Source organism: Oncorhynchus masou, chromosome 10, assembly GCF_036934945.1.
Source record: "Oncorhynchus masou masou isolate Uvic2021 chromosome 10, UVic_Omas_1.1, whole genome shotgun sequence".
Taxonomy (NCBI): Eukaryota; Metazoa; Chordata; class Actinopteri; order Salmoniformes; family Salmonidae; genus Oncorhynchus; species Oncorhynchus masou.
In genome coordinates this window covers 12,522,465-12,550,114 of record NC_088221.1, presented here as the reverse complement: position 1 = coordinate 12,550,114, position 27,650 = coordinate 12,522,465, and the positions used below count along the sequence as shown (strand labels likewise).

Genomic DNA, 27,650 nt, shown 5'->3' with positions numbered 1-27,650 from the left:
GAGTTGCAGTAATCCAGTAATCATCTTTCCCTTGATCTTGACTAGTCTCCCACATCCCCACAGCATGATGCTGCCACCACCATGCTTCACCGTAGGGATGGTGCCAGGTTTCCTCCAGACGTTACACTTGACATTCAGGCCAAAGAGTTCAATCGTGGTTTCATTAAACCAGAGAATGTTGTTTCTCATGATCTGAGTCCTTTAGATGCCTTTTGGCAAACTCCAAACGGGCTGTTATGTGCCTTTTAATTCAATGCTGCTGACATTTTTGGTACCCTTCCCCAGATCTTTGCCTCGACACAATCCTGTCTCGGAGCTCTACAGACAATTCCTTCGACCTCATGGATTGTTTTGCACAATCCTGTCTCGGAGCTCTACAGACAATTCCTTCGACCTCATGGATTGTTTTTTTGCTCTGACATGCACTGTCAACTGGTGGACCTTACAAAGAGAGGTGTGTGGCTTTCCAAATCATGTCATATCAATTGAATTTACCACAGGTGGACTCTAATCACATTGTAGAAACATCTCAAGGATGATCAATGGAAACAGGATGCACCTGAGCTTATTTCGAGTCTCATAGCAAAGGATCTGAATACTTCTGTAAATAAATACTTTTGCAAACATTTCATTATGGGTTTTGTGTGTAGATTGATGAGGGAAAAAAATATTTAATCAAATTTAAAATAAGGCTGTAACGTAACAAAAAGTGGAAAAAAGTCCAGGGGTCGGAATACTTTCTGAATGCACCGTATTATAATAAGGTCTGACAAAATACTGCAAATGATTAACACTTGATAATGACGGTTCACAAACATACCAAAAAAAGATTATAATTGTGATGATCACTGATAGCTGATACCATTAACATACATGACAGTTTTCTTCAATTGCGTTGGTGCGATTTTCACAAGTTAGGAAAGTTCAAAACATTTAGTACAAAACTCAAACCAGATAATCGAAAAGGCAGTTTTAAAACTCTAAACACATTTTAAATTTACTAAGTACTAACACACAAAAACATAGGTCATTTTTTCACCAAACTTAAATCAGTGTTTCATCTAGAAATACGTTTCACATTGCACATGATCCCCTCCAGGCCATGGATGAGGCATGCAATGATTTGCCATGCCAAAAGGTTTTTCTCCACTCCAGGTGCATGAACAATGAGGACATTTATTGCAATGTTGATGAGAACCTATGGCCAAATTCTCAAGACAGGCTTGATGCAAACTAGCGGCTGCAAAACTTTGTTTGTTTCTTTCATTCATTTCATTCGTTTCATTTTAATACAGGACACCTGTGTTGTAATTACATCTGAAGAATATATTTTCGCATCAATGAAAATTTGTAATAATCTCACCTTTGACCACACATGGGATAGAAATTATATAAACATATTTTTGGGATCAATGGTTGTTTGGTGAAAGATGTCGCCAAACAAAATGAATGCAAAATAAAAAGGTTTTGAATAAGTGTTAGCAGTTTGGAGTATTGCATTAACAGTTTTGAAAATGCACCACATACTTGTGAAAATAGCACCAAAGCGATAACAAAAAAAACTAACAGAACAAAAGCGTATCAGGAAAACCCATCTTTCATTGTCAGGTCCAGCGTGATTCCTCCACATCCACTACAAAGGGAATAGGGTGCCATTTGAGACGCATTCAGTCTCACACGCAGGCGGCGTCTGGGTGGGATGACCTTACCTGCTAACCCCGAGTTGAAGATGACAGTGGGGGATCCACAGCCGGGCAGCGGTGGGGCCATGGGGGGTGGAGGAGGGGGCGGGGGGGCAGACACCGCCATAGGGCCAGGGGGAGGCGGGGGCGGCGGGGGAGGGGGAGGAGCGGCGAGGCCAGCCAATGGCCCATTTGGCACTGGAATAGAGGGAGCGAAATAGAGGAGAAGATGAACAAACAGGAGCAGAGGGAACAGGAGAGGGAAAGTAAGCGTGGAATTGAGATGACAGCATGCCAAGTGCTGTCTTCCATTGAGACTCAATCAGCAGAGTACAAACTCCTCTCGTGTGACTGCTCTGCTCTCACTTTCTCTCTCTGCTGGCTTCCCCAGCTCTGCCTCTGTGTCTGTTTATGTTACAATTCAAATGCCAGAGCTGGAACAGCTTGGGCTAAAGGCATACCGTTACATTAAATTCCACTCAAGAAAATAGGACAGTAAAAATGAAAGGGCATGTTGTGAAACTAGCAACTAGCAGTCCAGACTGCTTCGCTACCATCTATGACTAAACAGTAAGCTAAGCCGGAACTGGTCTGGACTCGGAATTCCACCTACCAGGCACAGGTGGTGGGGGAGGAGGAGGGGGCGGCGCGGGCATCCCCGGGATCCCATTCGAGCCCATCGGGCTGACCGCACCCCCGTTATAGCCCCCTGGTACACCCTCAAATCCAGCCACCAGCGGGCCCCCGGGGGCGGGCGGCGAGGTCAGGATGGAGATGTCCCCGTCGCCCTTCTTCTGGACCGTCATGGTGCCCTGCTTCTCCAGCTCGTGGATCTTCTTCTCCAGGTTGCACTGCCTCTGGATGGCCTCGTCCTTCTCCTTCACCATCCGCCGCAGCGTGTGCACCTGCGAGTTGGCGTCCTTGTACACCTCCTGGGTGGGGGGAGGGCAGGAAACAGACAGAGGTGTTACTGCATTGCACGCAGATCAGAGGATTATCAACCTGTGTCCGTCAGCCATAGAATTACATAAAGAAAAAGTAGATTGGCATCCCAGCAACATGACTAAAGAACCGTCTGTCTTGGTCGGGGGACTTTACTTCTAGGATCTCTATGCCGTCAACGTCACTAACTCCTCTCCTCTACCGATAGAGGGAGTAGAGCGAGTAAAGTCTCAAGTCTCACCCGGACGGCGTCGAGCTCCTTGTTGCGCGTCATCAGCTGCTTCTCCAGCTCCACGATCTTGGACATGGCCTCGTTCTCCGTGTCCTGCAGCTTCTCCGTCATCTGGGGGAGCAAAGGTCGACAAGGGGGGGGGGGTTCCGTCAGATCACATGACACGTATAACGCAGAGTCAGCATTTATTCGTGTCAACGAATAAATGCATGGAGAGAAATGGATGGATGCCAAGTTACTGAACGCGTGACTGAGGATTCAGATAGAAGGGATGGCGGAGTGAGTTATCAAGAAGGTAGGGTGGCAAAGAGTCTCCTGTAGGGAGTCAGAGTGTTATTGGATAGAGACAGTACGTTTGTGCATGGTTGTTGTTTATCTCACATGTGACATGTTCTCCTCCAGCTCCTCCACCCGCTCCAGCGCGGCGTTCTTGGTCTCGGCGTCCTCCAGCAGGGCGCCCACGTCAAACACGTTGTCCAGGTAGGCTTGGATCTGCACCTGCAGCTTGTCACTCTCCGTGTGCTTCAGCTTCTACACACAGACACTTACATTAGATTTTACATTTAGGAGACACTTTGATCCAGAACGGGAGATAGACAGACATGCAGGCAGGACCGATGGATATACAGACAGACAAACAAACAGACAGACAGGTCTGAGGATGGACTGATTGGGCCAGTTTACTGAACTCAGGGTCGCATCTCAAAGACGAGGATTGATTTCAGCTTCTTCTTCAAGGCGAGGGTTTATAGAATTAATTCATTTTCCAAACAGAGTATTGACCTTGTTTCAGAGTCTTGAGCTGAATAACTAAGTGCATTTTTTTACGAGCATCTCAACATATTTCCTGTGATATATAGCAGGTTTGAGGCCAATTGCTTTTCAATTCAGTAAGTAAAAATAAATCCCAATTCCAATTCTCCTCGAGGCCTACCGAGACAGAAAAATGTAAATGCTTTTCCGTGAGAAAAAAACATTGCAATTCTGTTTACTTCCTGAATTGACTGACTTGAAATGGAATTGACTCTAGGGCCTTTGCTGGGACCATATTACCACCACACTGGCAGCCATGAGTCATGACCACAGGAAAATTCCACGTGACTGTTATCTCCTTTATGGAGAGTTGTGTACACAACTTGCTATGTACCATCAGGTCCTAATGGCCTGGTACTCAGGGCTCTATTGTCCCTCTGACATCAATGCAAATGCAATCAAAATTCACATCAAACACTTGTCATCAAAACAGTATTGTGCTTTTAAAACTCCCCTCGCTGTGGTGATCAATTTGAAGAATAGAAGTTCAACAGCAGGTTGAAACTGAGTTTAAAACATGGTCGTTGTGGATGTTGTTTCAAAGCCTAACTCAACGAAATGGACAGCTGCTTTCTAAGGTGATGATTAATTACAAAACAACCATACGCATATATTAGAGCTTATGCATATGAAGGTTTATGAGCCCAAGAACTGAATGAGGATTGTTCCGTTATACAATACACAGCCTACCCATATTACACATGGCAGAAAAACATCAAACCAAACTGATTTAAGATGGTACATAATTGGTCTTTGGTACATAATTGGTCCAGCCTATACTCCAAAATTAAAGTAATGGCCTTTGAGTGTGGACCGTATTATTATGCATACTGGATAGACTGGTTACTCTATGCCACGCCCCAAAATGTCTGTCCATGAGTCTGGGAGAGAACGTACAGCCCTAGACGATGCTATTGGCTCATTGATTGTGCAGGGCGACTTACACTTGACCTACAATGAGTGAATTTGTATTAGACTTTGAATAGCTTAGTAATAGTGATTTCTTGATATATTTTCATAATTAATTGGGTGGCACATTACCTTGAACTATACAGAATATCTCACCCGCCACGCGTTTCCATCTCCTCCGCTCTCTCCTTTATTCCTGTCGCGTGCGGGCAGCGGGGCTGTCAACAGTTTAGTGAAATATGTTTTGTGGCGAGAATGTCCCTAAATTAAGCACTGGGTAGCTGCAAGGAGGAGGTTGGAGAGCATACAGAGTTTGGGAGGAACATCCACCTGTTGGGCAGCGAGAGCGTTCTCCTCAAACAGTGGTTGAGGCGAGTGGAGTGGAATAAGTGTTTGTATAATTATTTCTCAGCTGCTCATATTAACCACATACTCCGCTATAAAGCCACAGTAGCCTACAAATGAGACCGGGGAGAAAGTGCGCACTCTCCTCCCTTTTCGCTATTCCAGTGTTTCCATGTGTTTCCCCCTGCCCCTGTTCCTGCCCATTCGATAATGGACCATTCTAAATCCAAACTCATTTGACATATTACTAAAGACAAGATGTCATTTAGAATTGTCTGACGGGCGAAAATATGATCACTTGATGAGAGAACAGCTGTGCAGCCTGAGGCGAGGGCCCGAGTGGCAAGTTATACGTTTTGATTTCTAAGACATTATAAGGTTTGTTTCTTTCACAACTAAAGTTGCCAAATAACTCTAAATCCAGCATATAGGACCTGTTGCAAATGATCACTTTTATGCTCAACATAGCCACTTCATAACGCGCACTCTTGCCATAATGGGAAAAAATATCCTTTCTATTTTATTTAGCTAAATTCTTACTATAAAATCATATAATATAAAATAATGGCACAGGACTTATCGGCATATCTTGTCAGCTAAATGAACAAGCCTACAGCCTATGACATGGAGCATAGCCAGGTAACATACAGTAGGACTCATATTCTGTTCTTCGGAAATACATTTCCTTCATTTCGTATTGTGTCTTTAGAGCTGACTAAAATAAATAATGGATGTATTGTGATGGCGTATATTCAATTGATTTCTTAAGACATTTTTTTTTTTTTTTTTTTTATACATGTAGATGTTCCAAAGGTGCCCATCAGCAGGCTTGTATGTGTTGAGGCCTGGAGATGCTAAATGTTCAATGTTCATGTAAATTAACGGTCAATTACCGTGAGACCGGTAAGCTTTAGCATGACAATAACTGGCTGAGAAAATGTCATGAGCGCCACAGCCTTTATGAGACCCCAACTCAGGCTGGTATCCAGCTACTTACATCCAGGTAGTCGTCCAGACAGAGCTTGGTGAAGTTGTACTGCAGGTGAACCCTGAAGTTCATGTCCTCTACTGAGTGGACCACGATGTTGATGAACTGCATACACGCCACCTATAAGGGACCAACAAGCACAATCATCAAGGGATAATCTCACTGTACTGATACTGAAACATCCATGGGATATAGGGTGCATCCCAAATCACACTCTATTCCATGTACTATTCAGGGCGGAGGGTGCCATTTGGGGGGGAAAGTCTTAAATGTGTAAATGAGCATGGAAATGATATGGGTGCATTCGTCATGCTAAATGGGCAGATAAAGGGAGTCACTTCAGCACGCATCCCTAATGGCACCCTAATCCCTATGTAGTGCACTACTTTTGACCAGGGCCCATTTGGGTTCTGGTCAAAAGCAGCACACTACATAGGGAATAGGGTGCCATTTGGGACACTTCCTCCGTGTTGAACGTACACAGTGGAGCGCCACAGAATCAGTGCATTCTTGTCACCCTGCTAATACTGTCTTCATGGACTGCCTTGTTAAGAAGCTTGGAGTCAACTGGGTGAGAGATGCCAGCCCTGTCTGACAAATCTGTTTGCTTTCGCGCTCGTGTCAAATGACTGGCCCTCTACCAAATGGCTCAGAACGGACTTGTGACACACGCGGCCTATTCAAACACACAGGGCATCTGGTTGGCCTCATGTACACACGGCAGGCACAGACCAATGGGGAGCCTCAAAGCGGAGGCAGTGTGGCACATTGAGGAAAACAGATATTTCGCTGGTGCACACACCATGCCGCCTCATCTAGTTCGATTAACACGTATTAGTAGGAATAGTGCGACAAAACAAACTGAGTTGCAGAGGATTCCTTACGTGTGGTTGGCTAGATATAGAAATAAACAGAAGTCAAGCAACAGGGTCTGGTTATAAAATGTGAATTCAGGATATGATGTAACCGAACAACTCATGGCTCGTCCAGTGGAAACGCTGTGTACCATAAAGTCAATGTTGTTGTCCATGTCCTTGAAGTGTTCCATTAGCTTCTCGAACCTCTGTGTCTCAGCACACACCTGCAAGAAAAATCAGCAATCATTTACTTTTAGCCGTCTTTAAGCGCCACTGTACTTCGAGCATCCAGATATAACGCTTCATGACTTGTTATAAATATGACTTGTCATGTCTCTTTATGCATAACATTTTTCAGTTGTCTCAAACTGGCTGCTATTTTTTTAATTGAACCTTTATTTAACTAGGCAAGTCAGTTAAGAACAAATTCTTATTTACAATGACGGCCCTCCGGAAAACAGTGGGTTAACTGCCTTGTTCAGGGGCAGAACGACAGATTTTTACCTTGTCAACTCAGGGATTTGATCTAGCAACCTTTCGGTTACTGGCCACACGCTCTAACCACTAGGCTACTTACCTGAATCATTATGAAATATGTGTAAGACATTATAAACGGGTCCAAGCCTCATAACTGCATAATACATGGAATCGTCAAGTTAAGTCTTACTTTGCAATGCAGAGTATTGTATTACCTTAGCGAGAGAAATTAAATGTTTCCGTCATATTCTCTGCCTTATATAAAAACCCAGCCCTGTACTGTCTCCTCACTCCCTCCCATCACACTGAATCCTTCCCTGATCAAATATCAAGCAGAGCGCCAGCATGGTGAAACCTCCCCTGCCATAGGGCTTTGTAACACTCATGACCTATTTTCCCCCTCTGTGATTACCATATATACAGCACTGAAAGAGAGAGAGAGAGAGAGAGAGAGAGAGAGAGAGAGAGAGAGAGAGAGAGAGAGAGAGAGAGAGGAAGGGAGAGAGGGGGAAAAAGAGAAAGGAGGAAGGGAGAGAAAGAAATGAGGAAGGGAGAGAGAGAGAGAGAGAGAGAGAGAGGGAAACGAGGCAGGGAGAGAGAGCGGAGAAAGGAGGACAAGAGAGAGGGGAGAGAGAGGAGAAAGTGAGGTTGGTAGGGGGAAGAGAGAGAGAGAGAGAGAGAGACACTTCTGCAGTTCAGACATCACTTAAAGGCAGGGAAGGGGAGACAGACAGACAGACAGATGGGAAAGATAAAGCGCCAAGGAGAGGAGGAGGAGAGGAAAGAGAGGAGAGGAGTGCATAAGCACTCCACACAATGCTCTGTGCCCCAGCCTGCACCCTGCCCCCCACTCCAAACACACTCCAAACAACCCCCTCTAACCCACAGGGCGGGGAGTCAAGAGCCCCCTAACAACAAGCTTCCCCATAGAGGGAAAGCAATGAGCACCATCTCAACTCAAGCAAGCCAAAATAACACTTGTTGTATATCTAATGTATAACAGCATAAAACACGAAAGAAAAGCGGCAAAAGAAAGCGCTGTCTTTATATTACAGTTTTTATGGAACATACTGCCAGACAATAACGATTGTACAATGTGACCAATAAGATAATCTGATAGTTATTTTTGGAACATTGCCGTTTACACCACATATATTGTGAAGGGCCAATCGCAATCCATTGACTTTAATAGTGCAGCGACAAACATGGCTATGTCTCTACCTTCTGTTTAAGGGGGAGCGACTCTGAGCTTTAGAGTTGGCTAGTCCACCTCGAACAACAGTGAAATACAATAGAGAGTAATGCTCAATATTTTATTCTGAGTCTAAATATTGCATTAACTTCAGGTCAGCCCAATTTTCTCAGAGCCCGCCTGCGAATTGGACTGTTGTACAGAGGGCTCCTCCAGAAGCCCAACTACTTTACACATACAAATGCAGACACACAGGGTCAGGGGTCGTATATATGTATCAAGCGTCTCAGAGTAGTGCTGATCTAGGATCAGTTTTCCCTTCTAGATCATACTGAATTGAAGATTAAATTGACAGGGGGACCTGATCCTGGACCAGCACGCCTACTCTGCTAAGCTTGGTACATACGACCCCTGATCCGGCTGTATTACATAGGTGTCACATAGGTTCTTATATCTGTGAAGTGCCTGCCGAATCACTAACAAACTGTTTTCTCTGTGGGTCTGAGAGGTCTGTGAACTGCCTTTCCGGGTGATTGATGCCGAGCAACACGTCTATAGCCTTTGATACAGGCAGCGCTGCATTCCTAGACGCAATCCTCCACAGGAATTTACCAACCTCGGGTCTGCTGTTGAGAGCATTCCACCACTACACGACTCAACGCGTGAACTATATGGAATGACACTGTTTAGGTATAATAGCATAGCGCCGCCTTCTTGCTCCGCGCATCCGCCGCACCGTACCTCCTTGAAGTTGTCGAACGCAGAGAGGATGATTTCGTGTCCTCCCCTGACGAGACACACGGCGGCCAGTAACTCCAACACGAGAGCTTTGGTTCTGGGAAAGCAGGAGAAGAAAACAATGATGAGTTAACCTCGTGTGATGCCACTGCCAAAGACAACCCCCAGTGATGCCTAAGAAAGAGAGGTTGCATCCTTTCTCCCACTAGGGCTGTTTCCCAAATGGCGCCCTATTCCCTTCCTAGTGCACTACTTTCAACCAGAGGTCCATGGACCAGGGCCCAAAGTAGTGCCCTATGAAGGGAATAAGGTGCCATCCGAGGTTACATAACGTGTCTTACCAGATGATGTTGCTGGATCAAACATGTCAATTCAATAGTCCTATATGATAAACAGGGCTGTGGGTCTAATCCTGGGGATTAAACGAAAGGTATACAGAGCAGAGTGAATCCCTCAGCCATAATCCCTATGAGTGATGAGGTGGTGACGTGGTACCTTGTACCGTTAGCTCATTCATTCAAAGGAAGGTATTCTGTTATTTTGATTCTATTACACACACACACACACACACACACACACACACACACACACACACACACACACACACACACACACACACACACACACACACACACACACACTGTGCCAGTGGTGCTATGATCTGCAAGCCGGGCTTTCCAGATGGCTGGCTGAATGAGTTTGCACTGGATGCTGGCTTTACACACACTTTGGGCGGGGTGTTGAACGAGCATGTGCACTGGCTCTATTAGCAGTTGACAGAGCTGGTGCAGTCTTAAGGGAAGGTATGCCTGTAGTGCTGATCTACGATCAGTTAATCCTTTTAGATCATAATGAAATACGATAATATATGGACCCTGGAGAGCTGATCCTAGATCAGCACAACTCCTCGGAGACGCTTGAAAAATAAGCACCCAGGGGAGCTGTTTACCTGGGATTCTTATTGTTGAGACTTAGTGCAATTTCATTCACAGCATGCGGGTGGGACATCACCATGTTGAAGCCGTACTGGGCCATCAAAAATAGATAGAGGGAGAGAGAGGGGGGGGGAGAGAAAAAGAAAGACAGCTCGTTAATAAACAGGGAGTGACCTGTTTACATAATAAAAGGAAAACTTGAGAAATGATCTGTCGCGGAAAACATGGCAGACGACAAATACAATTTGTCTGAGGATAGATGAGGGTGTGTGTCTATACCTCAACCCCCCATCTACGGCGGTTTCCCAAATGGCACCCTATTCCGAAAGTATTCAGACCCCTTGACTTTTTCTGCATTTTCTTATGTTACGGCCTAAATTCTAAAATGTATTAAATTGTTTTCCACCCTCATCAATCTACACACAACACCCCATAATGACAAAGCAAAAACAGGTTTTTATACATTTTGGCACATTTAAAAAAACAAAAATGATAATAATGAAATCTCATTTACATAAGTATTCAGACCCTTTACTCAGTACTTTGTTGAAGCACCTTTTGCAGCGATTACAGCCTCAAGTCTTCTTGGGTATGAGGCTACAAGCTTGGCACACCTGTATTTGGGGAGTTTCTCTCATTCTTCCCTGCAGTTCCTCTCAAACAGGTCGTAATGTGTATTTTCAGGTCCCTCCAGAGATGTTCAATCGGGTTCAAGTCCACATTCAGAGACTTGTCCAGAAGCCACTCCTGCATTGTCTTGGCTGTGTATTTAGGGTCGTTGTCCTGTTGGAAGGTAAACATTCACCCCAGTCTGAGGTCCTGAGCTCTCTGGAGCAGGTTTTCATCAAGGATCTCTCTGTACTTTGCTCCATTCATCTTTCCCTTGATCCTGACTAGTCTCCCAGTCCCTGCTGCTGAAATACATCCCTTACAGCATGATGCTGCCACCACCATGCTTCACCGTAGGGTTGGTGCCAGGTTTCCTCCAGATAATGACGCTTGGCATTCAGGCCAAGAGTTCATTCTTGGTTTCATCAGACCAGACAATCTTGTTTCTCACAGTCAGAATCCTTTTAGGTGCCTTTTGGCAAAATCCAAATAGACTGTCATGCGCCTTTTACTGAGGAGTGGCTTCTGCCTGGCCACTCTACCATAAAGGCCTGATTTGTGGAGTGCTGCAGAGGTCCTTGTCCCTCTGGAAGGGGTTATCCCATCTCAATAGAGGAGGTGGGAGCTCTGTCAAGTTGTAGAAACTTCTCAAGGAGGATCAATGGAAACAGGATGCACCTGAGCTCAATTTCGAGTCTCATAGCAAAGGGTCTGAATGTTTATGTAAATACGTAAATAAAAAAAATAAAAAAATATGTTTCCGCTTTATCATTATGGGGCATTGTGTGTAGATTGATGAGGAAAAACTATTATTTAATACATTTTATAAGGCTGTGACGTTAACAAAATGTGGAAAAAGTCAAGGGGTCTGAAAACTTTTCGAGATGCACTACATTTGACGAGAGCCCTATGGGATCCCTATGGGCCCTGGTCAAAAGTAGTGCACCAAATAGGGAATAGGGTGCCATTTAGGAGGCAGGCTATGTATTGGGTGAGCATGGGGGCTGGAGAGAGAGAGAGAGAGAGAGAGAGAGAGACTCTCACCTGGTAGTTCATGATGGCTCGCAGGCACATGATGCAGACGTGAACGTCGTCCTTCTTACAGACCAGCCGGGAGTTCTTCAGAGTTCTCCGGCTCGGCAACGTGTTGCAACTGAAACATACGGACACGGGAGAGTTTTCACAGTATGCACCATTAGTCTGAATTGATACAAACAAAGAAGCAGCGCTTGGTGAAGAGGAAAACATGCAGAAATTAAACTCGTTAGAAGGACACAAAGAGTTGTGTAATCTACTGCCTGACTCAAGAGGCCAAAGGGGAATTGAACTATCTCCGCACAAAGATATCACTTGCAGCTAGTACAACGACAGCAAGTCATTGGCATGCATGGCGGCGACCAGGCCGGCTGTGTGGAGATAAAACGGCAAAGAGGGGAGCCTTTCCCGCTGACGCCTTTTCTCACAATGAAAGGAGAGTGGGTGTGTTTGTTCAAGTGTGTGTGTTTTCTACTGAACACGGCCCAGTACAGCCCAGATCAGCTCCGCCCAGCCAGGGACATAAGACGTGATATTTTCAGCGCTGTCACAAGGCTCTAACTACGAGCAATGGTTCTGGGAAAAGGTTCCTTGAGGCTACCGATGCCAAGTCTTCAGTCACGGCATTGGCAGAGTGTGTTGTCTAAACAATCTCGCAAACCACAGCAGATGATAGGTCTTCATGGTCAGGCACGTCTCACTGGTTACATCAATGTGAGCTATTCAGCAAGCAGTTATGACGTCTGCGTGTAGTAAATGTAAAATAGCTATAACAGTAAGTGGGTGTATGCGTGACTTTGTCGTTGTGTGTGTGTGTGTGTTTATGTGTGCTCTTTGATCTATTTAGATGCATGTGACAGAACAAAAACAAGTGTCCTCGCGTAAATGAGCTCGCTTCGCGAGACAGAATTGGACCGCTGCCTCACCCAGCAGGCGACGGCGGTGTTCTCCGAGAACTAACCTCTTGTATTCTTTCCCCTCATTACACAAAACTATCTCCAGCCCTCAGCCTGCGACCAGGCAGCGGGAACAATAGGTAGAGTAACACATCTGAGGGGAAAAGTATCTATATCCTGAATGGCACCCTACTCCCGACATAGTGCAAACGTAGTGGCCAAACGTAGTGCACCACATTGGGAATAGGGTGCCATTCGGGATGCCACCAGTGACTTGGAGAGCACATTGTTTCTTAATCATACAGATGGAATGATGTGTGATGACTTGACTATGAGTAAAAGGAGACAGTCATTCACCCCGCTGCACTGTCGGCCCGGTAGGCTTGCGTTGACAGGCCTGGTGGTGGCGTACCAACTTCCACCCAATGAAAGTTCGCCAAAAGGCTTCGAGCTATGCTTTCGTGGACGTTATTTCAACACTACAGCTACCTAATCTAAGGCCGAGTCCCGAACGGCAGCCTACTCCTTGTACAGTGTACTCCTTTTGACCGGGGCCAAATAGTACACTACACAGGGAACAGGGTGCCATCTGGGACGCACTTACACTCTAAGTCACGTCTCACTACAGTACAACAACACGTTGACAGACACAACTATAAACTACAGTAGGCTAGCCTGACTAAGGAGCTCTGGAAGAAAAGAAAAACAGAAGACATACCATCGTCCTTGAGAACACTTTGGGCATTTTAAAGAGCTTGGCGTCCTTCCAAGTGGGCAGTGAGGTTTTCAGAGAAATACATAGAATTCTTAATATGACATCAGAAAAGTGACAACAATGATTGACTTGGAAGGAGTGAAACTGTTACAACAAGGCTAAGTTTCTGTATTGTCGGAAAAATGAATAAATACTAACATTTCTAATGTTAATTACCTTGACTTGTCAGTCTGTGTAAGGAGGAAACTAAAGAATGTACAGAAGGGTTTGGTTTACAGCCAGTTACTAATTGAACAACTAGCAATATACAGAGGGGGCCAGAAACAATGACAGTACAAACAGCCATTTGCTCTAAATGGGAACAGAAATCTAATTTCTACAGTAAGCACAATAGAGTTAGTTGCAGCAGAACAAATAGGCCCCCCCTACTTCCCCTCGCTCCCCTTCACACACTGGGACACAGCTTGGTAATGGAAGCAGGTAGTGTGTGTGTGTGTGCGTGTGTCAGGGTTTCTGTTAGCTGGTAAATACCGGCTTTTGCCCAATATTTTTTATTTTTAACAAGGCCGATAAAATAAACTACATTTGCTGCTCATTTGCTGATGCTCAGGATTGACATGTACGACAGCATGTTCCATTTCCCGCCAATATCCAGCAATGTTGCACAGCCATTGAAGAGGAGTTGGACAACATTCCACAGGCCACAATAAACAGCATGATCAACTCTATCTGAAGGAGATGTGTCGTGCTGCATGAGGCAAAATTGTGCTCACACCAGATACTGACTCGTTTCTGATCCACGCCATACATTAGGGCCTAATGAATATATTTCAATAAATCTGAGTAAAAACTTTGAAATTGTTGCACGTTGCGTTTATAATTTTGTTCAGTATCGATTTTTCTTTTTGCTAACCCTAACCCTTTTCCTAACCTAATTTTCCTAACCTGCTATGCTAATTCTCCTAACCTGCTGCTAAATTAAATCAGAGAGGCCTTGATTGTATTTGAAAACAGCTGTGTTCTGTTATTCATTAATTACACATTTTATACAAATAGCCTATAGGACAGGTCGTTGGCAAATTACATTATACAAATATTATAATTTGAAGTCGTGTCGGAGACTAGTTCTTCTCGGCTCATGTTGGTATTTATTTATATTATGATATTCATTCAAGATATATAGAAGGGATGAAGACGCAACAGGCAATGCTATGCTTTTCAATAAAACCAGTCATTTTGGTTTAAGAGCATCATTCTATTTTATTACAACTTTACAGGCTAATTCCTATCCCGTTAAGATGAATGACAATCTAAAGGTGATGAATGACAATCTAAAGGTGATTTTGAGCACCGTGGGTGGACGCCATAATGCGTTACGCACCCAATGCATATGGACACCCGGTACATTTCTCAAATATCCGGTAAATTCAAATCTTGCCAGTCACGGTTGTCCAGCGCCAAATTTTCCTCACAGAAACCCCGGTGTGTGTGTGTGAGTGGCAGGTAGGTAGGTAGGTAGGGGAGCCAGGGGTGCTGCGGGCATCTACATCTATCAGACAGCACCATGAGCAACACCTCAAGTAGACCTGCCTGCTGCTGCTGAAGAGTGGAGCACAGAGCAGGAGACTAGAGGACGAAGGCCAGGACAGAACACCAGTCAACATCACAGATGTCACTGTCACCTTCATACAGCTCACATTCACATACAGCACAATGTTTTTCCCCCCTCATCAATCTACACACAATACACCATAATGACAAAGCCAAAACAGGTTTTTAGATTTTTTTTTCTTTTCTTGCAAATTAATCAAATAAAATGAACAGAAATATCACATTTACATAAGTATTCAGACCATTTAATCAGGTCTCTGTTGAAGCACCTTTGGCAGCGATTACAGTCTTCTTGGGTATGATGCTACAAGCTTGACACACCTGTATTTGGGAAGTTTCTCCCGTTCTTCAATGCAAATTCTCTCAAACTCTGTCAGGTTGGATGGGAAGCATCGATGCAAAGCTATTTTCAGGTCTCTCCAGAGATGTTTCATCGGGTTCAAGTCCAGGCTCTGGCTGGGCCACTCAAGGATATTCAGAGACTTGTCACGAAGCCACTCCTGCATTGTCTTGGCTGTGTTTAAGGTTGTTGTCCTGTTGGAAGGTGAACCTTCACCCCAGTCTGAGGTCCTGAGAGCTCTGGAGCAGGTTTTAATCAAGGATCTCTCTGTACTTTGCTTCATTCATCTTTCCCTTGATCCTGACTAGTCTCCCAGTCCCTGCTGCTGAAAAACATCCCCTACAGCATGATGCTGCCACCAACATGCTTCACCGTAGGGATGGTGCCTGGTTTCCTCAGGATGTGACGTTTGGCATTCAGGCCAAAGAGTTCAATCTTGGTGTCATCAGACGAGATAAACTTGTTTATCATGTTCTCAGTCCTTTAGGTACCTCTTGGGAAACTCCAAGCAGGCTGTCATGTGCCTTTTACTGAGGAGTGGTTTCCATCTGGCCACTCTACCATAAAGGCCTGATTGGTGGAGTGCTGCAGAGATGGTTGTCCTTCTGGAAGGTTCTCCCATCTCCACAGAGGAACTCTGGAGCTCTGTCAGAGTGACCATTGGTCAGAGATGTGACCAAGGACCCAAGGCCCTTGCTCATTTTGGCGGGCGGCCAGCTCTTGGAAGAGTCTTTGTGGTTCCAAACTTCTTCCATTTAAGAATGATGGAGGCCACTGTGTTCTTGGGGACCTTCAATGCTGCAGAAATGTTTTGGTACCCTTCCCCAGATCTGTGCCTTGACACAACCTTGTCTCTGAGCTCTATGGATAATTCCTTCGACCTCATGGTTTGTTTTTTTCTGACACGCACTGTCAACAGTGGGACCTTATATAGACAGGTGTGTGCTTTTCCAAATCATGTCCAATCAATTCAGGTGGACTCCAATCAAGTTGTAGAAACATCTCAAGGATGATCAATGGAAACAGGATGCACCTGAGCTCAATTTCAAGTCTCATAGCAAAGGGTCTGAATTCTTATGTAAATAAGGTATCTGCTAAAATGTCTAGAAACACGTTTTCACTGTCATTATGGGATTTTGTGTTTAGATTGACGAGGAAAAAACATAATTTAATACATTTTAGTATAAGGCTGTAACGTAACAAAATGTGGAAAAGGGGAAGGGGTCTGAATACTTTCAGAATGCACTGTATGATGCCACTTAAATGGCACCCTAGTGCACTACTACAGAAGTAGTGCACTATATAGGTAATAGGGTGCCATTTGGGACGCATACAAAGCCTCAGTCTCCTATAGGATCTTCCATTTGATCTAAACTTGGACAGACAGGAGTATTAACACTGTAGCCCCACAGTCCCTTGTACATACGTGCCAGCACACTGACACACTGTATGCATCCCAAATGGCACCCTATTACTTATCAAAGTTGTGCACCATACAGGGAACAGGGTGTCATTTGGGACACACACACTAGCCTACCAGAAGAAGCTCATGAGTCATGAGTTGAGATTAATTGAAAATTATTGTAGCTTAATCCACCATATGTGAATTAGAATAGTGTTGGGATCAGCGGAGGCTGGTGGGGGGAACTACAGGAGGACGGGCTCATTGTAACGACTGGAATGGAATAAATAGAATGAATGTTTGATACCGTTCCATCGACTCCATTCCAGCCATTATTGTCACGTTCTGACCTTTATTTCCTTTGTTTTGTATTTATTTAGTATGGTCAAGGCGTGAGTTGGGTGGGCAGCCCATGTTTGTTTTTCTATGATTTGGGGATTTGTATGTTTCGGCCTAGTATGGTTCTCAATCAGAGGCAGGTGTCATTAGTTGTCTCTGATTGAGAAACTGTTTGTTTGTGGGTGATTGTCTATGTTGATTGCTTGTGTCATCACAGTTCTCATTTAGCTTCACGGTCGTTATTTGTTTATTGTATTCAGGTGTTCAGTACTTTCTGTAATTAAATATCAAGATGAACACAAACTACGCCGCGTTTTGGTCCGCCTTTCCTTCAACAGAAGACTCCCGTGACAATTACAATGAGCCCGTCCTCCTATAGCTCCTCCCACCAGCCACCTCTGGTTGGGATTGAGAAGACATGTGCAACATGGTGAGAATGGTTTTCTTTGTGCAGCGTTACCACAGTCAGACAGAAGGATTAGCCGTCTATGTGAGAAGTCAATGGGAATAACACCCTGGCACATCATTGAAACAACAGCAGGGATGAACACACAGTCAGAAATAGGCAGAATTGGTTGAACCTGGTTTAATAACGTAAGCAGGGGGACAATTTCAATGTTGGCCAAATTATTTAAAAAAAATGTGTATCATTCATATCATATTCATCACATAACACATCATATTTGTAAAATCCCTGTGGAAAAGATAGTTAGAAAATGGGGATTTCCGGCTTGTTCAGTAGCTATGAAAACCCCAGTGTCAGCAATGTGCGGTAGAGATATCATAATCCATAACATTTCATGTGATGTCTGAAAAGGTCGTTTGTTGTGGTCATGAGGCCCGGAAGGCTTTAAATGGCTTAAGACACGTTTCAGTCTGGCACGGATTTGAGGATAGAGGACGGGGGGGTTGTTTTCCATGGATACGGTCCAAATGGCACCCTATTCCCTATGTAGTGAACCCCAATATGGGGGATTCCATAGGGAATCCCATATTGCTCTGGGCAAAAGCACTAAGGAATAGGGTGCCATTTGGAACGTATCCATGGAAAACAACCCCCCCCCGTCCTCTATCCTCAAATCCGTGCCAGACTGAAAGGTGGTTTAAGCCATTCAAAGCCTTCAGGGCCTCATGACCACAACAAACGACCTTTTCAGACATCACATGAAATGTGCGCGCCTTCAGAAAGGTGAAATACAACCATGTGACGGCCCTCCCACCCCGTCTGCCTGAGTTCTCTCTCTTTGCTCTTGTTTTCCTTAATAGGATGTCGGTGGGCGGAGGCGGGAGGGTCGTCAGCGAAATGGGACACACCTGGGCTCGGGTGTGTCCCGGGATAAATACACCACTTCCCCATTCATTGAGGAGACTCTATCCATGCAGACACACTGATAGATTTTTGGTTGTGGCATTTTTGTGGTTGTTTTGTTTGTTTGCTTTGGCACCTTTCAACACCCCTCATGATCACATTTATGCACGGAACCACTCACTTACACTACTGATTACTGACGACACACAACATTGTTAATTGTATTTATGTTACTTCAGTTAATAAATATATTTCTGTTATTCCTTATCTCCACATTGTCTCCCTTTTTGTTACGGACTTCGCGCCGGTTCGTGACAACCACGTGAATGAACCCAGAGCATCAAATTAGGGAACTATAACAATCCAGACTAAGTGAACCACATTCTGGACTTTTCAAACCACTCCACTCACATATCGAGTTTTAAATACAGAACTCTGACTACGTTATCATTGTGGTGTAGCCTTATAGTAGCTTCTAGCCTGTAATGTATGTTTAGAGTCCGGCAACTTCCCCAAAACCCCCAGCTTTTGCCAGAAATCAAGGTCGGAGGACTCCGGATGTCATGCGTATTCCCTCTTGATTCTAGGAAACGTCAAACTGGGATACCTGGAAAATCTGTTTATTTTTTATGTTATCCACATTTTTTTCAAGCCTAGGTACAGTATTGAGGCGTGTGGTTTACCGTAGCGTGGAGTGTCGCCCGGCGCGGGAGATGCTGTTCCCGTTGACGGGGGACGGGAAGTTACTCCCCCCGTGCAGGTCCTCTATGGATCTGCTCCAGGGCTTGTCCACCGACTTCTCCGGGTTGTTCTCCGCGCTGTCGCCATCAAACCTGGAGAGGGGGAACACGCAGGACAGGAGACTTAAGAGATCGTAATACATCACTGTACTCTCTGATCACAGTCCGACGAAGCCCGTGTCCCAAATGCCAACGATTCACTTTTAAGTGTACTAGTCTTGACCAGGGCCCATAGGTAGTAAAAGTAGTGCACTACATAGGGTATCGAGTGCCATTTGGGACACAAGCCTAGTCTGTTAGAGCGCACTATCAGTAGGTAGAAGGGTATACAAATTCTGCGTAAGTGCAACATTATGGAGATGCTCTTATTACAGATTTCAGCAGGGCAATAATTCCCAAATAGACGTGGCTATTTTCTAATGGTAAGGCAGGGGGCTAACTTGTAACAAGCGAATCAAGGTCAACACTCATTGATGGGGTAACCATTTGATAGTCGTTGGACAGACTAGTAACATAGGGTCCGAACGTACATTTCAAATGTAACTGAATCTACAAGCCAAACAGAGCAAAATGCCCACGTCCCAAATGTCAGCACTATTCCCCTACATAGTGCACTACTTTTTGACCGGGGCCCATAGGGTGTCCCATAGGGCTCTGGTCAAAAGTAGTGCGCTATATAGTGAATGGGATGCAGCCAGTGGTCCAGGGAGCCGTTCGGTCACCACATTCGACCAGTGACTCGGGTGTTTCTGAGAACGAGGCAGCAGTAGCAGCATTGGTCGAGGAAATGCATCACTGATTAGGCAGAAAAGGGCCATTGTGCTCATTGTCTGGGCCTGCGCGAGACGAGGTCCTTCTATAGGGTGAACAGAGCGAAGGGGGACTTACGTGACAGCGTACTGCGCAAAAGAAAGATACTCCACCAACACATCCAGGCCTTTGTTTTCGTCGTTGAGGAATTCTCTCACCCACCTAGAAGGAGAACAGCCGGTGTTAGTCCAAGAACAAACACTCGGCTCACACAAACAGTACGTGGGCCCACAGTGTGAGACACACGACAAACACCACACACACAGAACTGTCTGGGATTCAGCCATATTATCGTTGAGATACACGTCAAGTGCTAAGGGTCTGACACGTGATCTAGCTAGAATAAAAAGCTTGAAATAAGTCCTGGGAGGAGGAGGGGGGGAGAAAGAGCGAGATTTTAGATTTCCCCCACATTTCTCTCACTCTCTTCCCATCAGTCACTGGGAGGAATAGCGATGAGCCGGTTGGGGGACTTCAAAGCCTTGGTGGTACCGTGGAATAAGGCAACACACACATATATATAAAGACACATAGGCAGCTCCCCTCTCTTCTCCTCTCTGCCAGGGAAGGCCTTGACAATGATCAAAAGACCATTTCTACCTTTCTAACCGCCACCAGTGTAAAAGTGGGCCACCTATTCAGCATGCTGGAGCTTTCATCTGCACTCCACAGCGACGGAAAACAGAGCCGTCTTTTTGAGAGACAATACAGCATGTTTGACTAAAGACAGTCTCTCTCTCTCTCTCTCTCATTTATGAGCAAAGGACTCACTCACTCACACTCTTTCTAACACTCTTCCTTTATTAGCGACTCCACCAGCATCGTGTCTATTTAAGGGGCCAATTACTTTAACGGGCTGTGATTGCGCGGTGATTGCACCGAGCGTGACACACAGCCAGGCCTTTAGAAGTACTGTGACGATCACTAACAAGGGACGTGCTCGTCTGAGAGCAGGGTCCCATTCATTAGGCACTGAAGGGACGAAAAACGGATTGAAACACGGGGGGCTTTAAGCGGAACTGCGCCCTAATGAACTGGGCCCCTCAGTCTGACTATGGGTGGCTGCATTCTGACTTGTGTTGCTAATAAAAAAGGGATCCTTTAAAGGGCATGTGGGCCCTTAATAGTAATGTACTGTAAAGGGAATAGGGTGCCATTTGGGATGCCTCGAAGGTGGGGGGGAGGGGGGGTTGTGACCTGACTTTAAACAGGCACGCACGGTAGTCAAGAGAGTCGTGACCACAACAGCAACAGTTTGATTCAGAATATGACAATGTAACTTGTCAACAATTGAACGAGGTGAAAACAATTGAAAGGCTGTGCTGTACTCAGTGCTTACTGAGAAAAACGCTATCTCCACTATCAGTAGACGCAAGACGTGTCTTCTCTGAAAAGGACTGATTGTTATGTAGCCTACTGGTCATTCTGGTTTCTGCCCCCCCCTCTTTATAACCGCCGCCCTCCCCCCCACTCCCTCAGTCTCTCTCTGGGAAAAGATAATGCTTCATTATCTCATCTAGATTAGGTTGATTATTAATGTAATCTAGCTTAGCGACATAAGGTCACTAAAATAAGGCACGAGATAATCCACGTAAACAATGCCCCCCCTCCTGGCTTTGTTTTGGGAGACAGACTTCCTCCAACGTGACTCGGCTTTGTGGTTCAGTGTGTGTATGTATGTGAGTGAGTGAGTGAGTGAGTGAGTGAGTGCGTTGGTGTTGTTGGGACCCTGAGATCCTGTAACCGTTGTTGTGTTATAGTGCCTGACTAGCTGGAGTCTTTGTGTTGATGGTACAGAACTGTGTCTGTCTGGTCCCCTTTCTGCGACAGAGTCCCAAATGTCACCCTTTTCTCTATGTAGTGCCCTACTTTTGACCAGGACCCAGGTAGGGAATAGGGTGACCTTTGGGACGCAGGCCCGTGTCTCCCTGTCCCTCACAACTGTCTGCCAGTGTTGCCTACCGTGTCACCGGTGACCTTGCCCCATCCCATCAGCCCCGCTGCATCCTGCTGTCCCTTATCTTGCCTCATCCTGACTATAGCTCCCAGCATGCACCCCGGCTTCATTACTCCTTGGGACCACAGCTGACCTGGCATGCGTCCCAAATGGCATTCCCTTTATAGCCCACACCTTTTCAACAGGCCCACAGGGAATAGGGTGACATTTGGGACGCAGAAACAGAAACACTTTCACATCCACACACACATATCAATTGCCACCCACCCTATGTGATTTGTCCTCAACGAAATTTCCAGTTCTCTCAGGACTTGGGTGGACTCCTGCACTCTCCGTCTGAATTTCTGGGGGCAAAGAAAGGAAATGATTATTAACGTTTCATCACTCTGGTCGGGCGGGTTATAAATCCTAAATCAGACAACAGACACCACCGCTGCCATTCCCGAGAGGGAAATGTCCTGATGAGAATGTGTGTGTTTCCTTGTCTTGAATAGGGCTGCACAAACCTGGGAACTTCCAATACATTCCCTGGTTCTCCAGAAAAGAGTTCCTCCTTATGGGACAATAGAATCTTCTGCGCATTCCAAATGGCATTCTATTCCCTATGTAGTACACTTGTTTTTTTTTAATGGGCCCTGGTCAAAAGTAGGCACTATATAGGCAATAAGGTGCCATTTGGGACGCGGGTAAATTCAACTCATTAAATTGGTCCTGGCTTGTATTTGAGCTGCCGGGCCCTTTGCACACACCGACCGTAGATCCATTCTTGTCCTGTGTGCTGTTACCGTGGTTTTACCGCCGGGAGAAAACGCTCGGGAGACCGAAGTGTATGACCTGACTTGCATGTGAATATACTCTCTCTCTCCCTCTCTCTCTCTCTCTCTCCCCCCCCCTCTCTCTCTCCGTCTCTCTCTCTCCCTCCAAACAAAAGCCCTGCGGCCTGTTGCGCCACAACTGTGAGGAGGAGGAGGAATATAAAAAGGCACAAGCGTGAGCGGCGGGGCTCGCTAGCAGGCATTCATAATCAACGGCCAGAAGAACCAATGTTGCTCACTACTAGTTCAGAGGAAGAAATCTCAATGATGACAGAGAGTGAAATCATTGCATCACAAATGACATAGACCGAGGAGGAGGCTCCCTGTATCCATATCCACCCAGTTTGGCTGTGGCCTTGCCTTCCCGTTCCATGCTGTGCCCATAGTGCATAGTGTAGGGAATAGAGCACAGTTTGGGATGCACAATGTGTCTATCAGGGAGGAAACAAACAGAGCTAGACTCAAGTGTTATAAACACAGAGAGCGAGAGAGAGCAGTAGAGGGACGTTCCCATTGCCAGGGCTTCTCTGGGCTCGTAGTACTGGGTTGGGTGGAGATGGTGTGTGTGTTTGGCCCATGTGGAGATGAGAAACAGAGTGTAATTGTATTAGGGAGGAGACCGATTGTGTGGAAATCAGAGCAAGTGCGAGGGCTACTGCGCAGACTCCTTGACACCCCCCGCCCACACACATACACAGTCACGTACACACATACACACCCCACTCCTAACTAAGTACAACCAGCTGTTCTACCAGCGCAGATCCAGAGAGAGCAGAGGATAGAGGATAGAGAGTATGGGGATATAGAGGAGAGAGGAGGGAGAGGACAGAGAGTAGGGGGATATAGAGGAGAGAAAGAGAGAGGACAGAGAGTATGGGGATATAGAGGAGAGAGAGGACGGAGATTAGGGGGGTATAGAGGAGAGAGAGAGACAGAGATGACATAGTAGGGGGATATAGAGGAGAGAGAGAGAGGACAGAGAGTAGGGGGATATAGGGGAGAGAGAGGACAGAGAGTAGGGGGATATAGAGGAGAGAGGACAGAGAGTAGGGGCATATAGAGGAGAGGACAGAAAGTAGGGGGATATAGAGGAGAGGGAGAGAGGACAGAGAGTAGGAGGATATAGAGGAGAGAGGACAGAGAGTAGGGGGATATAGAGGAGAGAGAGAGAGGGCAGAGACTAGGGGGATATAGAGGAGAGAGGACAGAGAGTAGGGGGAAATAGAGTAGAGAGGACAGAGAGTAGGGGGATATAGAGGAGAGGACAGAGAGTAGGGGGATATAGAGGAGAGAAGACAGAGAGTAGGGGGATATAGAGGAGAGATAGAGGACAGAGAGTATGGGGATTTTGAGGAGAGAGAGAGAGAGGACAGAGAGTATGGGGATTTTGAGGAGAGAGAGAGAGGACAGAGAGTATGAGGATATAGAGGAGAGAGAGAGAAGACAGAGAGTATGGGGATATAGAGGAGAGAGAGAGAGGACAGAGAGTAGGGGGATATAGGGGAGAGAGAGGACAGAGAGTAGGGGGATATAGAGGAGAGAGAGGAGAGAGTAGGGGGATATAGAGGAGAGGGAGAGAGGACAGAGAGTAGGAGGATATAGAGGAGAGAGTGGACAGAGACTAGGGGGATATAGAGGAGATAGGACAGAGACTAGGGGGATATAGAGGAGAGAGGACAGAGAATAGGGGGATATAGAGGAGAGAGAGAGGGGCAGAGGCGAGGGGGATATAGAGGAGAGAGGACAGAGAGTAGGGGGAAATAGAGTAGAGAGGACAGAGAGTAGGGGGATATAGAGGAGAGAGGACAGAGAGTAGGGGGATATAGAGGAGAAAGACAGAGAGTATGGGGATATAGAGGAGAAAGGACAGAGAGTAGGGGGAAATAGAGGAGAGAGAGAGACAGAGAGTAGGGGATATAGGGGGAGAGGACAGAGAGTAGGGGGATATAGAGGAGAGAGGACAGAGAGTAGGGGGATATAGAGGAGAGAGGACAGAGAGTAGGGGGATATAGAGAAGAGAGAGAGACAGAGAGTAGGGGGATATAGAGGAGAGAGAGAGAGGACAGAGAGTATGGGGATTTTGAGGAGAGAGAGAGGGACAGAGTATGAGGATATAGAGGAGAGAGAGAGAGGACAGAGAGTAGGGGATATAGAGGAGCGAGGACAGAGAGTAGGGGGATATAGAGGAGCGAGGACAGAGAGTAGGGGGATATAGAGGAGAGAGAGAGAGAGGACAGAGAGTATGGGGATTCTGAGGAGAGAGAGAGAGGACAGAGAGTAGGGGGATATAGAGGAGAGAGAGAGAGGACAGAGAGTAGGGGGATATAGAGGAGAGAGAGAGAGGACAGAGAGTAGGGGGATATAGAGGAGAGGGAGAAGACAGATGACAGAGTAGGGGGATATAGAGGAGATAGGACAGAGACTAGGGGGATATAGAGGAGAGAGGACAGAGAGTAGGGGGATATAGACGAGAGAGAGAGAGGGCAGAGACTAGGGGGATATAGAGGAGAGAGGACAGAGAGTAAGGGGAAATAGAATAGAGAGGAAAGAGAGTAGGGGGATATAGAGGAGAGAGGACAGAGAGTAGGGGGATATGGAGGAGAGAGAGAGGACAGAGACTAGGGGGATATAGAGGAGAGAGAGAGAGACAGAGATGGCAGAGTAGGGGGATATAGAGGAGAGAAAGGACAGAGACTAGGGGGATATAGAGGAGAGAGGACAGAGACTAGGGGGATATAGAGGAGAGAGGACAGAGACTAGGGGGATATAGAGGAGAGAGGACAGAGAGTAGGGGGATATAGAGGAGAGAGAGGGGCAGAGACTAGGGGGATATAGAGGAGAGAGGACAGAGAGTAGGGGGAAATAGAGTAGAGAGGACAGAGAGTAGGGGGATATAGAGGAGAGAGGACAGAGAGTAGGGGGATATAGAGGAGAGAGAGAGAGGGACAGAGACTAGGGGGATATAGAGGAGAGGACAGAGAGTAGGGGGATATAGAGGAGAGAAGACAGAGAGTAGGGGGATATAGAGGAGAGAGAGGACAGAGAGTAGGGGGATATAGAGGAGAGAGAGAGGACAGAGTATGGGGATTTTAAGGAGAGAGAGAGAGGACAGAGAGTATGAGGATATAGAGGATAGAGAGAGAGGACAGAGAGTAGGGGGATATAGAGGAGAGAGAGAGAGGACAGAGATGACAGAGTAGGGGGATACAGAGGAGAGAGAGAAAGGACAGAGAGTAGGGGGATATAGGGGAGAGAGGACAGAGACTAGGGGGATATAGAGGAGAGATGACAGAGACTAGGGGGATATAGAGGAGAGAGAGAGAGGGCAGAGACTAGGGGGATATAGAGGAGAGAGGACAGAGAGGAAAGAGAGTAGGGGGATATAGAGGAGAGAGAACAGAGAGTAGGGGGATATAGAGGAGAGAGAGAACAGAGAGTAGGGGGATATAGGGGAGAGAAGAAAGAGAGTAGGGGGATATAGAGGAGAGAGGACAGAGAGTAGGGGGATATAGAGGAGAGAGAGAGAGACAGAGATGGCAGAGTAGGGGGATATAGAGGAGAGAGAGAGTACAGAGAGTAGGGGGATATAGAGGAGAGAGGACAGAGACTAGGGGGATATAGAGGAGAGAAAGAGGGCAGAGACCAGGGGGATATAGAGGAGAGAGGACAGAGAGAAAAGAGAGTAGGGGGATATAGGGGAGAGAGGACAGAGAGTAGGGGGATATAGAGGAGAGAGGACAGAGAGTAGGGGGATTTTGAGGAGAGAGAGGACAGAGAGTATGAGGATATAGAGGAGAGAGAGAGGACAGAGAGTATGGGGATTCTGAGGAGAGAGAGGACAGAGAGTAGGGGGATATAGAGGAGAGAGAGAGAGGACAAAGAGTATGGGAATATAGGGGAGAGAGGACAGAGAGTATGGGGATATAGAGGAGAAAGGACAGAGAGTAGGGGGATATAGAGGAGAGAGAGAGAGAGGACAGAGAGTATGAGGATATAGAGGAGAGAGAGAGAGACAGAGAGTATGGGGATATAGAGGAGAGAGAGAGGGACAGAGAGTAGGGGGATATAGGGGAGAGAGGACAGAGAGTAGGGGGATATAGAGGAGAGAGAGGACAGAGTAGGGGGATATAGAGGAGAGGGAGAGAGGACAGAGAGTAGGAGGATATAGAGGAGAGAGTGGACAGAGACTAGGGGGATATAGAGGAGATAGGACAGAGACTAGGGGGATATAGAGGAGAGAGGACAGAGAATAGGGGGATATAGAGGAGAGAGAGAGAGGGCAGAGACGAGGGGGATATAGAGGAGAGAGGACAGAGAGTAGGGGGAAATAGAGTAGAGAGGACAGAGAGTAGGGGGATATAGAGGAGAGAGGACAGAGAGTAGGGGGATATAGAGTAGAGAAGACAGAGAGTATGGGGATATAGAGGAGAAAGGACAGAGAGTAGGGGGAAATAGAGGAGAGAGAGAGAGAGAGGACAGAGAGTAGGGGATATAGGGGGAGAGGACAGAGAGTAGGGGGATATAGAGGAGAGAGGACAGAGAGTAGGGGGATATAGAGGAGAGAGGACAGAGAGTAGGGGGATATAGAGAAGAGAGAGAGGACAGAGAGTAGGGGGATATAGAGGAGAGAGAGAGAGGGACAGAGAGTATGGGGATTTTGAGGAGAGCGAGAGAGGACAGAGTATGAGGATATAGAGGAGAGAGAGAGAGAGGGGACAGAGAGTAGGGGATATAGGGGAGAGAGGACAGAGAGTAGGGGGATATAGAGGAGAGAGGACAGAGAGTAGGGGGATATAGAGGAGAGAGGACAGAGAGTAGGGGGATATAGAGAAGAGAGAGAGAGGACAGAGAGTAGGGGGATATAGAGGAGAGAGAGAGAGAGGACAGAGAGTATGGGGATTTTGAGGAGAGAGAGAGAGGACAGAGTATGAGGATATAGAGGAGAGAGAGAGAGGACAGAGA

At 46.3% G+C, this 27,650-nt stretch overlaps 1 protein-coding gene across 5 annotated transcripts in view; it reads right to left on the bottom strand.

Moving 5' to 3' along the window:
* The window catches only part of LOC135547155 (formin-like protein 2), a 135,385-nt gene that overhangs the window by 14,867 nt on the left and 92,868 nt on the right, over window positions 1-27,650 (bottom strand). For 4 of the 5 annotated variants that reach the window (XR_010456674.1, XM_064975874.1, XM_064975871.1 and 1 more), the window contains exons 4-15: window positions 22,141-22,217; window positions 19,995-20,078; window positions 19,050-19,199; window positions 11,764-11,872; window positions 10,125-10,201; window positions 9,179-9,272; window positions 6,918-6,992; window positions 5,921-6,031; window positions 3,238-3,387; window positions 2,866-2,967; window positions 2,296-2,614; window positions 1,710-1,880 (exon numbers count right to left, since the gene is read on the bottom strand). Coding sequence is in view for 4 of the 5 variants with exons in the window: in XM_064975874.1 (XP_064831946.1) it covers window positions 1,710-1,880; window positions 2,296-2,614; window positions 2,866-2,967; window positions 3,238-3,387; window positions 5,921-6,031; window positions 6,918-6,992; window positions 9,179-9,272; window positions 10,125-10,201; window positions 11,764-11,872; window positions 19,050-19,199; window positions 19,995-20,078; window positions 22,141-22,217 (1,519 nt within the window). In the remaining variant the exon portion in view is untranslated. The remainder of the gene's footprint in view (window positions 1-1,709; window positions 1,881-2,295; window positions 2,615-2,865; window positions 2,968-3,237; window positions 3,388-5,920; window positions 6,032-6,917; window positions 6,993-9,178; window positions 9,273-10,124; window positions 10,202-11,763; window positions 11,873-19,049; window positions 19,200-19,994; window positions 20,079-22,140; window positions 22,218-27,650) is intronic. The other variant, XM_064975872.1, reaches the window with a different exon arrangement.